At 34.7% G+C, this 16,765-nt stretch overlaps 1 protein-coding gene and 1 long non-coding RNA gene across 3 annotated transcripts in view; one reads left to right on the top strand and one right to left on the bottom strand.

Moving 5' to 3' along the window:
* Positions 1–10,727, top strand: part of LOC111057785 — a 69,208-nt gene extending 58,481 nt beyond the window's left edge. For both annotated transcript variants that reach the window (XM_022345254.2, XM_022345261.2), the window contains exons 3-6: positions 2,267–3,476; positions 6,191–6,960; positions 8,837–8,969; positions 10,427–10,727. In XM_022345254.2, coding sequence (XP_022200946.2) covers positions 2,267–3,476; positions 6,191–6,960; positions 8,837–8,969; positions 10,427–10,487 — 2,174 coding nt within the window. In that variant the 3' untranslated portion in view covers positions 10,488–10,727. The remainder of the gene's footprint in view (positions 1–2,266; positions 3,477–6,190; positions 6,961–8,836; positions 8,970–10,426) is intronic.
* Positions 10,728–14,965: 4,238 nt separating this feature from the next.
* On the bottom strand, positions 14,966–16,474 carry LOC120349771. Its single transcript, XR_005570405.1, has 2 exons — positions 16,359–16,474; positions 14,966–15,238 (listed from the first exon to the last, which is right to left on the bottom strand). It is a non-coding gene; the product is annotated as an uncharacterized LOC120349771 (long non-coding RNA).
* Between the last annotated feature and the right edge of the window lie 291 nt (positions 16,475–16,765).

Below are 16,765 nucleotides of genomic sequence, written 5' to 3'. Positions count from 1 at the left end.
AGTTACTACTAGTAGGAGGGTGGTAGGGGAGATGGATGCATGCAGCTGTGAAATAGCAGTCATGGAGTAACAGAGTTTTCTGCGAGTGTGCTGATTGTCCTTCTGATCTGATTCTTACATTCTCCTTCTATTCTGTGTTACCACTAACAACTGCTTGTTTCAAAGTATAGCATCTGATCAATACTTAACTATATCTAAAGATCTCTTCAAACCGCTAAAATATGTCTTACCTCCCAATGATAAATCCAAGCTACGTATCGTCCCGTTCACATCAGCGTAGCGTGACTTTCAATGTTGGGAGATAGGACAGCTCGGTCTTCTGAAGACGTATTTCAGCGTAGCGTAGCTTGAAGAGACCTTTACGTTTAGTATTGTTGTTGGTATTGTCATTGTTATCCTTCCACCAGCTAATGTTGAATGAAGTGAGCTTGTAATAATATTGATATGATCTCTTTTCAAGTGGACATAAAAACTAGAAATGAGACACTTCCAAGTAAACTGGAGAGATTAATGATTTTATTAATTCTCAACTGACATGTGTATGAGTATAACAAACTAGGAGTACATAATTTATTTATTAATCATTACATTACATCGATGTTTCGGGAAACATTAATTAGAATTCACACAAGATTAACAATTATACACTTTTCAGAAAATGTGATAGTTTTTGGAAGTTGGAAGAAGGCTATATGTAGTCAAATAACATGCTCATGCACACACTTCATCGCGGTACTGTAACAAAAACTATTGTAATAATTTTGATTGAAAATGGTTCTTGTACTTGAATTATTGGTATTGAACTAGAGTCGATATACTTGATACTGTATTCAAATGTCAGAATAGGAGAAAGGCATTAGTTTTTACTCTTGTGGCCAACTGAAGAAAGTAGATAAAATCCGTCTATGGCTATATTCAGTCTACATACACTTCATTTTGATACGGTACTTTTTTTATGGATGTTCATTGCACATGATTTCTTTCTATAGCTATCAAAATGTCATGGTTCATTCACATTGCTTACTTTCTTAAAGTAAACTATAGTTCTATACCTGCAACACAACGCAAAAACTAATAGGATGTAGAAAATTGTAGGCTGCTTGTGGGTTGTGGCATGTCTAAAAAGAATAATACAGTAGTAGACATTAGTAACCACTCTACTCTAACAACCCTATATTTGTGTAGACTCTAGAAATGATTCTTTAATGGTTACACTCTATATTATCGCATAACAAACAGCGTAACTTTCATTCAAATGAGAATTTGATAACGTCATTAAACGCCATAACCTTATTCATCTCCTCAAAATTTTACAGTAATAATTGTTTTCGACTATTCAGATTGAGATCACAGATAATGTGTTCCGTAATGAAAGTGAAATTCTTCATAAAATGGGCTCGATTTAAGAAGTGATATAGAGGTATATACTGTGTTATGATATCAAATATATGGTTCAAACTCATGTGGGCATCATCCTCAGAAATAATAATCCGAGAGATAAGGATAAATCAATTGTTATGAAAATTGATCACCTGACGCTAGTGTTCCCGCGCATCTCAAGTCTACTAATATTCAAAGATCTGAGCCAGCTGGTGACAGGACAATAACGCTGGAAACACACGAGGTCTGCTATCTCTTCATAGTGAATAATTTAATAGAATCAACAGTATTGTCAACAGTTTGCAATTGAAATAATCACATTATCTCGAATTTCGAGCTTATTTTCAATATTATCGGATGTAGAGGTTTCCCAAATCACTTTTCTCGATTTAAAACTTTGTAGAATGTTGGCACATTTTATACAGTTCTCTTAGTATATTCTAAATACTTTTTTTAATGAAGAGTGAAAAGTTTGTCAATAATTCACTACTTCATAATTGATTTCTAATGGGATTTGTAACTATACCGGTACTGTACATGACATGGAGATTCCCTTAAAATCTTCTCTGGTGAAATTGTCGGTCCCGGCTCAAGTATGACAGTCGTAAGGCCCATTGACGGCTTAAATTATATATTCAGGCGAGGTGGAAGCTTCCCACAAGGGACTCCCCACCGACAAAAACCATAGGAATTTACGAATTTACTTTCTGGTGAAGAATTCATTCAATCGCTATTGCAACTTTAAAAAATTACAAGTACTTAAAATCTTTATAAATCAATTCAAGTATGAATATTCATATTGGGATTTTCTATGAACTTACAAATGTAAATACACTATTGCTCACTTCTCGTTCGATTACTGATTGAATGTTTTATTTGTTTACAGATATGTCGTCAAATGTGTGGGAAAGACGTAACAGCAATGAAAGTGAGGAGTTGAACCTGTACAATGTGAGGCAGCAGTTGGTGGTGGTGGAGAGGACACCCGAAACTCAGCAGCAGAGTCTGAGGCACGACTGGCAAGCGGACCTCACCCCACAGACCAAAGGACAACCGCAGCCGCGACATCTACTGGGCAAAGAGAAGCGCAACCCTCTACTAGAGAAAGTGAAAAACACCAAACTGTCCTGCTTCAAATCAACCGACCAGCTGATTGTTGATGATTGCAATACCGGAGTAGTCACGACCAACGACAAGGAGCAGTTGATAGCTGCAAGGGGCAATGGTCTCAGGCGACTGGCCGCCTCAATAGATGATCTAGTAGATGATGAAGGGGATGATGAGTTCTTGAAAGCAGCCAGTGTCAGAGGATCGTTTTCATGCAGCAAGATAGATAGGGTATCGTTGATCTCTCAGCACAAAGGTCACCAAAGACAGTTCAGTGTGTCATCTTCCAATGAGAATGTAGTCTACCTGAACAATAACAGCAGGACAGAAGTACTCGAAGACTCAGGTGCAGATGTGGGTGGTCGATGCTCAAAGACAGGCAACAGTGAGTCCAACTCCTGTCTCTCAGCCAAGCTGAGAGCTATGTCTGAAAAGTATCTGAAGTCTTCAACCAGTAGAATCCTTGCCAAACTCTACAGAAATGGGTCCAAGAGTGATGTGAATGGACCAGAGAAGTCGTGTTCCGGTAAGGCGAAATTGAGGAGCTTTTCTTATGGCACACTACCGGGCATGGAGGAGTTCCAGAGGCGCCACAACCCACTCTACCAGGAGGAAGATGACTTGAGGTTCGGAGAGGACGACCGCCATCGTCCACCGGACGAGGATTCGGACAGTGGCATCCTGGTCAACGGCTCCATAGACTCGTCGTTCTGCGGTGTTGCCGCTCCCATCACGACGTCGCATGTTCGCAGCGCTTCACAGATCGGCCAGCAACCACCTGCACCACCACCCCCTCCACCCATCCCTCCTCATCGAGAGTTCTTGTCAACGATCAGCAGTCTTTCTGGACGTCAGTTCAAAGTTGTCAAACTGTTGCGCAGTGAAGCTTCTGAGGAGCTCGGAATTTTCATTGCCAAAACAAGAATGACAAGGGAAAGTGGAGTGGGCTACACCATTGCCCACATTGTACCTGGAGGATTAGCTGACAGGTGAGTTACAATGTAGTTTGAGTTTGAGTTCCTCATTATTTAGTTTCACACAGTTACTAATATTATTGGCTTGAAATGTATTGTTGTTACCATAAAAATAAATAGTACACTATCGAATGATAGGTATCAAGATACCTATGATATGAATCAAGTTGAACTTGAACTATTTCCATTTGAACTAGTTAATCACTGTTTATTTCAAATTAATTTAGAATCACAGTGCATTATCTTAAAATGATTATCATCGATTGAAACATGTTTATGTAATCGTTCTGAACTTATGCATTCAATTTAGATATCCTATACAGAGTGTTCTGAAAAAAGGTGCCCATAAGTCAGGGCAAGATACCTGATACCTCACATCAAAAGAAGAAAAAAGTTCTAATTAACATTTAGGTTCGAAAATGCTTGGTTATCAAGTTATACAGGGTGAAAGATTTTGTCTGAATTTCAGTTCCCTTGCTGAAACGAAGCCCTACGGGATATTTGTTGGCTGTTAATTAAGATGTACAATTCAGTGTGCTTTATCTTAAATGAATTGAAAAATTAAATAAAACCGTTTCCAGACCTGTAGCTACAGTAATTTCAAGATATGTGACGATATACGCGAAACTTGGTTCCGAAAAATATGTTCCTTCAAGGTTTGAAGCAGATTTACTATGCTAAATGTACAATAAACACAGAATATTTTTCTACAGAACTTGTAGAAAATTTAATTTCGAAGAGAAAGATGTGAGATAAGTCTATAATAGTCAAACGCAACCTTTGAAAAATAATCCAAATTACATACAAAACGCATTAAAAATAGAAAAAGTCTGTTAAGCTCTCTTTTCAACAGCCAAAAAATACCCGTAGGGCTTCGTTTCAGTAGGGAAACTGAAATTCAGACGAAATCTTTCATCCTGTATAACTTGATAGCCAAGCATTTTCGGACCTATTAGAAAATAATTAATTAGAATTAATTGTTAATTAGAACTTTTTTTCTTCTTCTGATGTGAGGAATCACGCCCTGACTTATGGGCACCTTTTCCCAGAACACTCTGAATATGTAAGAGTCGAAATACGTAGATTCACGTACACTATAAATGAACGAAAATATAAATTAAAGGGGTACAAGAATTGTTGTAATTTGTATTAAGTTGTGAATTTTGAAATGATTGGTGTTGAGAAGTTCAGACGAAGACAATGAAACAAGAAACAATGGTTTCTCAAGCTTTCATTGGCAGAGAGACTTTTATTGGCTGTTCCACTTCATCGATAGAACGTTGAACAATAATTTTATTATTAGTTTAGCCTGAACAGGTTCTGAAAGAGGTGATCCATTGTTGGCTATCAGGAAGATATTATAGCGTCACAGTTGACAGCAGATGACAGATCAAACAACTGGTTGAAACGCATTGCCTTAACAGTGATGCTGTTCTGGCTTAGAAAAGCCCAGCTTTCTTCCTTATCTGTAGTTTGAGTTCTTTTCCTCTGAGGCCTGAATGCAACAAGAATCAAGCCCACTATATTACCTATGCTATATTATCTCTGCTGTTATATTACATTAAAAGTCGAATGCGATCTCACTTTACTCATTCTTTGTTCCCAATGATCGCAACTTATAAGTAATAATATAAATATATATTCTAGGGTATATTACTATAAAAAGCTCACTTTTATTCAAATACTGGTGCTTCAGAGCAAAGTTTTGTTTTTGCATGAACTAGCACAAAGATTGATATTCATGATTTCATGATTCTAAATTCACATTGTGATATTCAATGTATTAAATTTTATTTTTCATTGAGCAATGATTTTTAAGTATCCATAATAATAAGTTCATCGATTGGTTCGATGTGAGGACTTTGAAATTAGGATACTTGAAAAATTAAATAGAATATTATAATATACTGTGGTAGAGTATTGAGAATTCATAATTGTCTAAGAATCCAATAACTAAAGTACAGTTTACTTTTGCAAATTTAACAACATGTGAGTTGTCATACTTCCAGAGAGATTAAGAGATTCGATGAAGCTTGAAGTTGATAGAAGAGTCAGGATCTTCTAAACATATTTAAAACTACAGTACTTCAAATGGAAATCCTATAATCTCAATAATTGATCAGGAGAGAGACATTGTTAAATTATTCACTTATTTTAATACTGTAATGATTATGAGATTTGAATATTCGTTAGGTCATGTCAGAGGCCCTGAAATTGATCAGTTGCGACCTGAAAACTCTGACACCAGACCTGAGCCAGCCAGGTCACTCAATATTATTATTATTATTATCATGAATATTTGAATATGTTGACTGTATCTAATGTGAATTATTTGTCTAAAGTGCGGTCCACGTTATAATGACAGTATTTGATCAACTTCGGTTTTGCTATCCTTGTCTATCATTCGACAAAGCCGGTGGTACTATCCTTTTCTAGGTCCACAACGATGACAATTATGTTTTTGACGGTGTAGAAATATAATTAACTAATGCAGGGAATTGGCATCGCTATTCTTCTATCTTTATCCACTGCCATTATAACGTGGACCACACTATAGTGTGCATTCAAGTAAACTATTACTTTAAACAAAACTTATACCTTAAACGGCACCGGCACTCAAGAAACATTTGCAAACTCCATCGAACAAATCAAAACTAATTTTCACAGTATTTTTTCCTATCTTATTTTTTTATAGTTTATTTCATCAATTATTTTTTGCTTATTTCCAGGGAAGGTTCTCTGAAGGTGGACGACGAAATCATCAATGTGAACGGCAGACGACTGAGGGGCCTGACAATGTCGGCAGCAAGGGAAGTCCTACTTAACGGTCCTCAAGAGGTGGACATTGTTATTGCAAGAGATACTCAAGGATCTACAAGCAACAAAACAAATGAAGAAGTGGAAGAGCCTGTTAAGGAGGCCTTGAAGACTGAGAAGAAGACTGAGAAAATGGTGGAGAGCTCTGTCGACTATGAAAATATTCTAGTGTTGCCCAGGATGAAATCAGATGACCAAAGGACAGTTTTTCTCAATGAACTGATAGCAGACGGCAGTCCAAAGTCACTTTCGGCGATTGACTCGAGGAGGGAACGACTGACTGAGGAGAGAAGAAGTTGTAAACCATCTAAGCGAAGGCATTACCAGAAGAACAGCAACAGCATCAACAATAAGCTGTTGAGGAGAGCTATAGTCAGCTACACAAACAGTCAGAAAGCAGTGAGTGCTGATGAGAGGGAGAGGTGTACTGACGAAAGCATCTCACTCCCGCACCAACTGTCCACTTTCGAAAATCCGGCCACTGATTTCTGCACTCTGCCCAGAAGGCCTCGTTCGGCCCTCTCCTCACTGCACACCCTTGTCTACGAAAAAGGTCCGGGAAAGAAGAGCCTTGGCTTCACCATAGTCGGTGGAAAGGACTCTCCGCGGGGAGCCATCGGAATTTTCATCAAAAGTGTGCTGGAAAATGGACAGGCGGCTGAAGATGGAAGACTGAGAGAAGGTTTGTCAAAATTATATAGGCTTATTCATATAATAAATAATATAACTATAATAAAGTTTCATGTTTATCCATATCCTTCTGTATTCTAGCATAGAAGAACAATCTAGCTATTCTAATTGTATACGATAACTATTATCTGATTCCAGTAGCCTACTTTAGTATATTAGTACCGTATTCATCCATGCTTTTTAGTATTTCAGTTGACAAGTTGATGAAACCATCAAATTTCTTAGAATTAAGGTTTCTTATAGTCTAAGGCTGGTCACACAACGATTAGTCAAGACAAGACTAGTCACGTTTAGTCACAATACGTCACATAGTTGCTTATGGAGTCATGTCTAATTGCAATGACTACCTAATCAGTGTATGTTGCGTCATAAGCAGCTATGTGAAGTATTGTGACTAAACGTGACTAGTCTTGTCTTGACTAATCGGTGTGTGACAAGCCTAAATCTACGTATTCAAATACGTAACTAGGAAAGTATTAGGAAATACATAGATTTTCCTCAACAAGAGTACTACTGTTCAGAGACACATACCTTTTTCATCGAAAACTATCAGAAAATGTTGAACAAATAGGCCTACTTGAAAGCCCTGACAGCAGGGAAGCTCTAAAGTGATTCAGAAATATATTTTTAGCTAACTTATACAGTTACAAATAGATTTAAATTATTCAATCATATGCGGATTAGATAGCAATAGCCGAATTATTACTATGAAAGAATATAATTCACATGGAATATAATAAATTAAAAGGTAGGCAGGAAATGACGAATCAGTTTCAAGTTACAGTATCTATTTTCCAGGAAAATGAGCTTGAAGCAGAATTCTATTACGGGAGTTGCTTTTATCAATTATAATCTATAATAGTATATGGTAGGCCTAATATTGTAACTCCTGTGTATCTGGATCGATGTCATTCTTTTTTGAGAACTAGATAGAGGAAACGCGATATTTTCATTTAAATTCTCCTCGATCATCAAGCTCATATTAAGATATGTGTGTAAAAATCCAAATTAGTTTGCCAAAACCATACCAATAATATAAATGATACAGAATGATCATTTGAGACAATAATACTAATCTTTTATAGATTATTATAATCTATAATAGTATAAGGTAGGCCTAATATTGCAACTCCTGTGTATCTGGATCGATGTCATCCTTTTTTGAGAACTAGATAGAGGAAACACGATATTTTCATACAAATTCTCCTCGATCATTATTAAGTTCATATTAAGAAATGTGCGTACAAATCCAAATTAGTATGAGTTTGTCAAGACCATACCAATAATATAAATGATACAGAATGATCATTTGAGATAATAATACTAATCTATTATAGATTATTATAATCTATAATAGTATAAGGTAGGCCTAATATTGCAACTCCTGTGTATCTGGATCGATGTCATCCTTTTTTGAGAACTAGATAGAGGAAACAAGATATTTTCATTCAAATTCTTCTCGATCATTAAGTTCATATTAAGAAATGTGCGTACAAATCCAAATTAGTATGAGTTTGTTAAGACCATACCAATAATATTAATAATACAGAATGATCATTTGAGAAGAGTCTCCATTCTACTGTATAGGCTATATTAATGTCAAAGTACAATAATAATACATTGAAATTGAACTGACTAGGTTTGTAGAAATTTCAGCTTTACGTTAACCTATAACTATGAATAAACGATGATAGAGGTGATGAATATAGATGTGAATGAATGAATCAGTGGGGTTGATTCTTTGAAGTATCTAGTAATCAAAATAATGCAATGATCTTTATTAATTTGACATTATATATTCTGAGGTTCATCTTATTGAATTCGTTTATTCAGTACATTCAATTCATGTAGAATTTTGAATTTTGCAGGTGATGAACTGCTTGCGGTTAACGGGCAAGTGTGTCATGACCTGAGCCATGCCGAGGCTGTCACCCTGTTCAAGAGCATAAAGGCCGGACCAGTCATCTTGCATGTTTGTCGGAGGGTACGCGCCTCTACAACGTAAGTGATATCATACAACCTTACATAGGTACAAAGGGGTTCCCACCCCCTCTAGGCCAATGACGCACCCCCCCCCCAAGGCACCCTCGTAATAGCCAAAAACTGCAAAACTTCTTTTGGATCGCTCCCCCCACAAAAAATGACCCCTTTCTCCTCACAAGAATTTTGAGGACGCAGTCCGCAGTCCTCGCCCCCCCCCGTGGTCACCCTTGCGCAGAATATACAGTATATAATATTTAAAATAAATAAAATATTAAAATAAGTATAATTAAATTGTAAGTAAGTCGTATAATCCAACTACAGTATAGTTATCCTAATTTTTCACATATTGCTTTGAATAATTTAAATTCTTTGAATTAATTATCATCTTCCTATTTTCACCATGCTGAGTTTCATCATACAGAAAAAATACTGTTGAGAAAATATACATTGAATTTGTTGTCTTTAGTTCTATATAAGAAATTAGCAAATTACCACGATAGAATCTACTCGTATTGTCTACAGTTTATAGAATTTAGATATTTTAAAGCATATCAGTAACGTTAGAATGAACTAAAAAAAAGTAGCCTAAATTTTGACTAGAATGAGTGTTCGAATCATTGTTGGTTAATATCATAATTTGTTTTTCAAGCTGCAAAACTGAGGACATCTGCATCTAGAGGTAGATTGTAGATTGTATTATTTTATTATAGGTAGCTCTCAATATTATTGAATTTTTAAATATAATATAATATTTATTTATTTATTCAACAATGATGAAACACATAATCATAAAATTGTTGGAAATGGAAAAACAGGATTATAGGACCTTACCATTCCATTTCCAAATTTTGATTGAAAATTAGTCCAAAAGATGTCTTATATTGATAGCCAAGCTGGCTTAGGTTTGTCGTCAGAGTTATTCAGGGCCTCAACTACCGTTTCCAAGCAGTGATTGGATATTATTCTGTAGACATTGGAAGGTGGTACATAGACCTACCTAGGCTGAAGTTACTCGCGATAACTTTATACATCAAAAATACAAATCAAAAATATAATTATTTATTGTCTATAAAATGAATTTAATTTGTCCTTGAGTTGATTGCAGATCTACCATTTATCTGCTACCGATCCCAGCTACAAAACACCTCTAACGCCACTCATCAATAAGATATCATTTCGATAAAGAAAAAATTTGAATAAAAACATAGAAAAGAACCATGAAAATGGAGATTGAACATCAGAATTGGAAAGAAATTAACGTTAGTATACCATCAACTAAATACATAAACACACATCTTTATAGTTGATCATGATATTTTTAAATTTTGGAATACGTAATCCCAACAATTAATTAACGTGATAGGTGAGAGCTGTGAGATGTGAGTTAGTAAAAACGTCTATCAAAGTTGATTTTGTATTTCTTCTGCATGCACATGAACTGATATCTGATATTATTCTATTTTCTTATTTTTCAGATCTTCGAAAGCCAAGTCTTGTACAGATTTAATCGCGAATTCGAGGAGTAATGAAGAATGATAGTTCTGGAGAAATCAACTTATTCGATCGTAGATTAGCAGGAAAACTGTATTCGAATACAGTTTGCTCAATCGTACTTGATAACCAATATTCATGTGGAAGAACTAGTCTTAAAAAATAGTTATTAGTCCATTTTCTTACTCTGTTAGATTAGGAACCATACTCGTTCAGAAAGCAGAATATGTAAGTGGTTTTATTCTCCAAACCACTGCACTCTACATTCAGGCTTTCGGTAAAAAGGAATAATATTCTGTTGTTGGTTATCCATCTTGTTTCCACTATAATTATCACTATTAAATTTTATAAAACTTTTAAGTGAAAAAACACTCACATTATTTGATGTGGCGACGTCCGTTTCGTGCTGGTATCGCACATTTTCAAGCCAAACAGGAACTGAAGTGTTTAAGGTTATGAGGGTGAAATTTGGTTGGGGTGGAGGGGAGTTTTGGTGGTTAATGGAGGAGTATTTAAATGAGTTTGTCAAACAGGGTGTGGGAGGAAAAGTTGATTTGGTCATTTAGAATATTGCTTGGCTGTTGTTTGGTGTGTTTGTATATTTCAAACTGTTCTAGTACATTTAATTTTCTGTTTTTGTGGGAATAGTGGAGTATTTCGAGGTTGTTGTCTATGTCAGGGTGTGTGTGGTCAGAGGAGATGATGTGTTCTGCAAAGGTGGAATGGGATGACGGATGGGTTATGGCTCTTGTGTGTTCTTTGAATCTTATATTGAAATTTCTAGCTGTTTTACCTATGTAGAATTTGCTGCAATCTCTACAATTTAGCTTATAAATTCCTGGTCTATTGTATTGATTTTGAGAGGTGTTGTGTGGGGACAAAAGTTTTTTCAGTGAGTTTTTTGTTCTGTATGTAACCTTGTATTTTATTTTCTTGAAAGATGCTGCTATTTTGTATGTTTTATTGTTGTGGTATGTGAGGGTGACGAATGCTGTATGATTATCAGTGTTGTATTTGTCAGAGTTTTGTGGATTGTTCTTGTTGTTTTTAATTTTTTGTAGTAGTTTGTCAATCATTGAGGGTTTGTATCCATTTTGTTGTGCAATATATTTTATTGTGTGCAGTTCAGTGTTGTAATCTGTGGTTGTCATTGGGATATTTATTAATCTGTATAGCATGTGGTTGTAGGCTGCAAGTTTGTGTTGGATAGGGTGATTTGAAGTGCAATGGATTGTGGTGTCGGTTGTTGTGGGCTTTCTGTATATTTTGAATGTTTTGAATGATTGGTTCTGTTTTGTGATGGTGATATCCAGGAAATTTATGCTGTTGTTGGTTTCTAATTCAAGTGTGAACGTCAAATTTGGGTGTATGCGGTTGAGGTGGGTGTGTAGTGTTTCAAGTTGTCGTTTGTTCCCCCTGTATAGTATTAATATGTCATCATTAATATGTCAACAAAAAACAACAAGAACATAACCTAGTCATAACTACAGCTGACAAAGGACAAATCACTGTGATAATGAAACAAGATGATCTAAACTCAAAAGTAGAGCAATTCATCACAAACAACAACATTATTGAACTAGAACATGACCCCACTCTCAAATACCAGGCTCAAATAAAGAATGCCATCAACCAGACCCAACATATTATACCACATACCAACAAAAAACACCTCAAAAACATAAACCCATCAGCCCCCAAATTGAACGCCCTACCCAAGATCCACAAACCTGATGTACCCATTCGACCTCTAATCAACCACATACAAGCCCCGGCCCACAACCTAGCAAAACATCTAGATAAAACAATAAGACAACATATAACATTCCATGAACACACTGCTGTAAAAAACAACATAGAACTAACAAATAAACTGCAAAAAATCCAGATTCCACATAATGCAACATTGGCTTCATTTGACATCTCCAATCTGTACACCAATGTACCTATACAGGAGACAATAAAATACCTAGAAGATATGCTACAATCAAACAACACCCCACAGGACATTATGCAAGAAATAATAACTCTAACCAAACTTGTAACCTCACAAAACTATTTTGAATTCAATAGTAAATTTTATTTTCAACCCCATGGCCTCCCTATGGGATCACCCATATCTTGCATTCTAGCAGAGATTTTCATTCACACTATAGAACAAAAACACATCCTACACAACCATGATCCCAAATCACACATCCAATCCAATAGAATACTCACTTGGTTCCGATATGTAGATGACATATTAATACTATACAGGGGGAACAAACGACAACTTGAAACACTACACACCCACCTCAACCGCATACACCCAAATTTGACGTTCACACTTGAATTAGAAACCAACAACAGCATAAATTTCCTGGATATCACCATCACAAAACAGAACCAATCATTCAAAACATTCAAAATATACAGAAAGCCCACAACAACCGACACCACAATCCATTGCACTTCAAATCACCCTATCCAACACAAACTTGCAGCCTACAACCACATGCTATACAGATTAATAAATATCCCAATGACAACCACAGATTACAACACTGAACTGCACACAATAAAATATATTGCACAACAAAATGGATACAAACCCTCAATGATTGACAAACTACTACAAAAAATTAAAAACAACAAGAACAATCCACAAAACTCTGACAAATACAACACTGATAATCATACAGCATTCGTCACCCTCACATACCACAACAATAAAACATACAAAATAGCAGCATCTTTCAAGAAAATAAAATACAAGGTTACATACAGAACAAAAAACTCACTGAAAAAACTTTTGTCCCCACACAACACCTCTCAAAATCAATACAATAGACCAGGAATTTATAAGCTAAATTGTAGAGATTGCAGCAAATTCTACATAGGTAAAACAGCTAGAAATTTCAATATAAGATTCAAAGAACACACAAGAGCCATAACCCATCCGTCATCCCATTCCACCTTTGCAGAACACATCATCTCCTCTGACCACACACACCCTGACATAGACAACAACCTCGAAATACTCCACTATTCCCACAAAAACAGAAAATTAAATGTACTAGAACAGTTTGAAATATACAAACACACCAAACAACAGCCAAGCAATATTCTAAATGACCAAATCAACTTTTCCTCCCACACCCTGTTTGACAAACTCATTTAAATACTCCTCCATTAACCACCAAAACTCCCCTCCACCCCAACCAAATTTCACCCTCATAACCTTAAACACTTCAGTTCCTGTTTGGCTTGAAAATGTGCGATACCAGCACGAAACGGACGTCGCCACATCAAATAATGTGAGTGTTTTTTCACTTAAAAGTTTTATAAAATTTAATAGGAATAATATTCGCATATATATTTCTTTGCAGAAATATTACTTCTAGAAGTCTCCAAAAATTAAGTTTCAAGAGCTAGTAAATACATATTTGAATGTTTTTCTGTATATAATAATGTCTCAATATATTGTAGAAATTTACATACTTCCTTCCATCAAGGAAATGTAACATCAATTCATTAATATTGTCCATCTCGTATTTTTATAATGGTTCTTATCGATTTCAAACCAAAACCAAATGGTATCAATGAAATGTATGGAATACAAATTAATTGTGCCATCTGCAAACGATAATTTTGAGAAATGTATAATTTAAGATAAAAGTAGGCTATTGATTGTTTTTCCGAAAAAATGTAGCCTACATGATTAAGAAAATCTACAATTTCATTTATAACTTGGCCTACCTTTGTTAATTTCTTTCAACAAAGAAAATTTTTAATTATTCTTGTGAGTTGACTTTTATACCTACCATTGTAGCTTATTAGAAGATCAAAATTGAATGAATGGAATTATAAACATATTTGATCATATTTCCATATTGTCTTCAAAGTGCGTATAGAGTACTTAATTAATTGTGTACTCTTTTTAGAATACATGTACTGTATCAATGTATATTGTTAATTTTTTAAAAATAAAAGTTGTTCCCTGTTGAATGTGTCAGAGCCTCTGTATCAACCCACTACCTCCGTAAACAAAGCCGTAGTGCATTCGTGTGACGTCAGCACAGGTAGGGCTCCAACACCAATGAAACATTAGCTGATATAGATCAGCTGAAATCAACGAATTTTTATTGGTGTAGGAGCCCTACCTGTGCTGGCGACACTCGAATCCACTATGGCTTTGTTTACGGAGGTAGTGATCAACCTCACATAGATCATAATTATTATTATCATATTTCCAAATCCTAGATGATATGGTTTTACTTTTCTGTTCATTGCATTCCATTTGCATTGATTGTAAGAAATCAATAACGTAATTGATTTATTTTTTAATAATTTTTCATTGTAAAATAACCTATTGAATCTCTATATTTCTTTATAATGTGGGACAGTGAAAAAATGTAGAAATCAATCAACTGTAAGAAATTAAAAAAATCTGAAACCACAATGTCTGTCTTACCACACTATATTGGCTAAAGCTTTGTAAAGAGTAACTTGCGATTAGATCGCAAAATGAATTCATGGTGTCCATTTTGATAAGAAAACAACAGATTTTATTTGATACATTATACATCTAATAACATTTTCAATGGTAAAGCTTCTAATTGTTTGGGTTCCCTAAATGGGAAAAGGCGGTGGTCCAAAGAAGGGGGCTCCTGGTCCAAAAAATGGCGGTAATGGTCCTGGGCCGAAGAATGGAGGTGGTATGGGCCCCCCACCGAAGGGGAATGGGCCACCAAAGGGTAGTGGTCCAAAACCCGGTGGTCCACCTAGCACTAAAACAGGGGCTCCTATAGGTGCTGTCAAAAACAAAAGGTGCTGTCAAAATAATTATAAGTATAAATATAGTATTATTTATAATTATTATAGTTCTTATATTATATAATATAGTTGAAAATGACTGAATTCACAAATTTCAATTATTGAAAGGACATCCTAATATTCTGAAAACTTAATTACTGAAGGGCTAGATTTGAATATTGAGTCTATCAGTCTATAATACTGTTATGATTAAACTTAGCCAATTCCATTGCTTCTAATTGCGAAAATCCATCTGCCGATCAAGGCCTAGTTTGAATTACACAGTCAATGACAACTATCCCAAAAAATGTGTTATTGCTCATTTCCTCATTATTTGTATATTGCTTTTATTAGAACTTGATTTACTATAATAACCTAATTTTTTCAAAGCTGATTTTCTTTTTCTGAGCATTTCTCAAGCTTATTAAAATTGAGATTTGACAATTTCTTGACTATAAATGTATTATGCTAAAAATGCATGGCATTTCTAATCACAATTACAGTAACTATATTACCCAATATAGTTACTGTATTACTGTAATAAAGTTACTGTAATCACAGTAAGTGAAATCCATCCCTCAAAGAAAACCATTTCTTTTGGACCTATTGTATTAAAAGCTAATTTATCTTCAAAATAATTAAATGTATCAGCACTGGTATCAATTAGTATATGTTATAATATTATTCTAAGAATCATTCAATTGTCCATTATTGAATATTATTCTATAAAATCTATGACTGAACAAAATAACAAATAGCAATTACTATTAATAAAACAATATAAAAATCTTGAAGCACCCTTTATTTAAAAAAAAAACTTTAAAAATAAAGGGTGCTTCAAGATTTTATATTATTTTATTAATTTAAAAAGTAGCCCATGTGAATGAAGTGTTTTTAGCAATAAAATAAATAAATATATATATATATATTTATATATATATATATATATAAAATATATAGTATTCAATAATTTCTTCAATTTTTGCCATTTAAACAAAAACAATATAACACTTTAATAAGAGAAGCTTATAACCAAGATTTTAAATCAAATACCTAGATACATGAATCAACTATTTACAAATCTACTTATCAAATGAATAATAATTAATGTCTACTCACGTCCATGAATAGCGAGCTTTTTATCAATTAGAAATCCTTTTGTGGCTGCTGCTAATAAAATCTCTTCTGGATCATAAATGCAACTGACAAGTCCAATAGAATAAAACAGAACCTGAGGGATGAAATGAATCTTATTTGAACACTATTTACAATAATATTCATAATTTTCGCTGTTGTGGCTCAGATGTTTTCTTTTGTTAGATATTCGTATCAAATGAAACCGACTTATGATATTGTCAAATTGTTAAGTTAGTGGTTTCGACAATATCAAGTTGTTTCGATTCAAATTATTTATGATGATTACAATTAATTTCCGAAGAATGAAAATATAGGGGAATTCCTTTTGATTATAGACTATAATTTCACTATGAAGGAGAGCAATGGTAATTACACTTTAGTAAAGTACA

This window comes from Nilaparvata lugens, chromosome 2, assembly GCF_014356525.2.
Source record: "Nilaparvata lugens isolate BPH chromosome 2, ASM1435652v1, whole genome shotgun sequence".
Classification (NCBI taxonomy): Eukaryota; Metazoa; Arthropoda; class Insecta; order Hemiptera; family Delphacidae; genus Nilaparvata; species Nilaparvata lugens.
The sequence above is the reverse complement of the archived record's forward strand: the minus strand, read 5'-3'. Positions and strand labels throughout refer to the sequence as shown.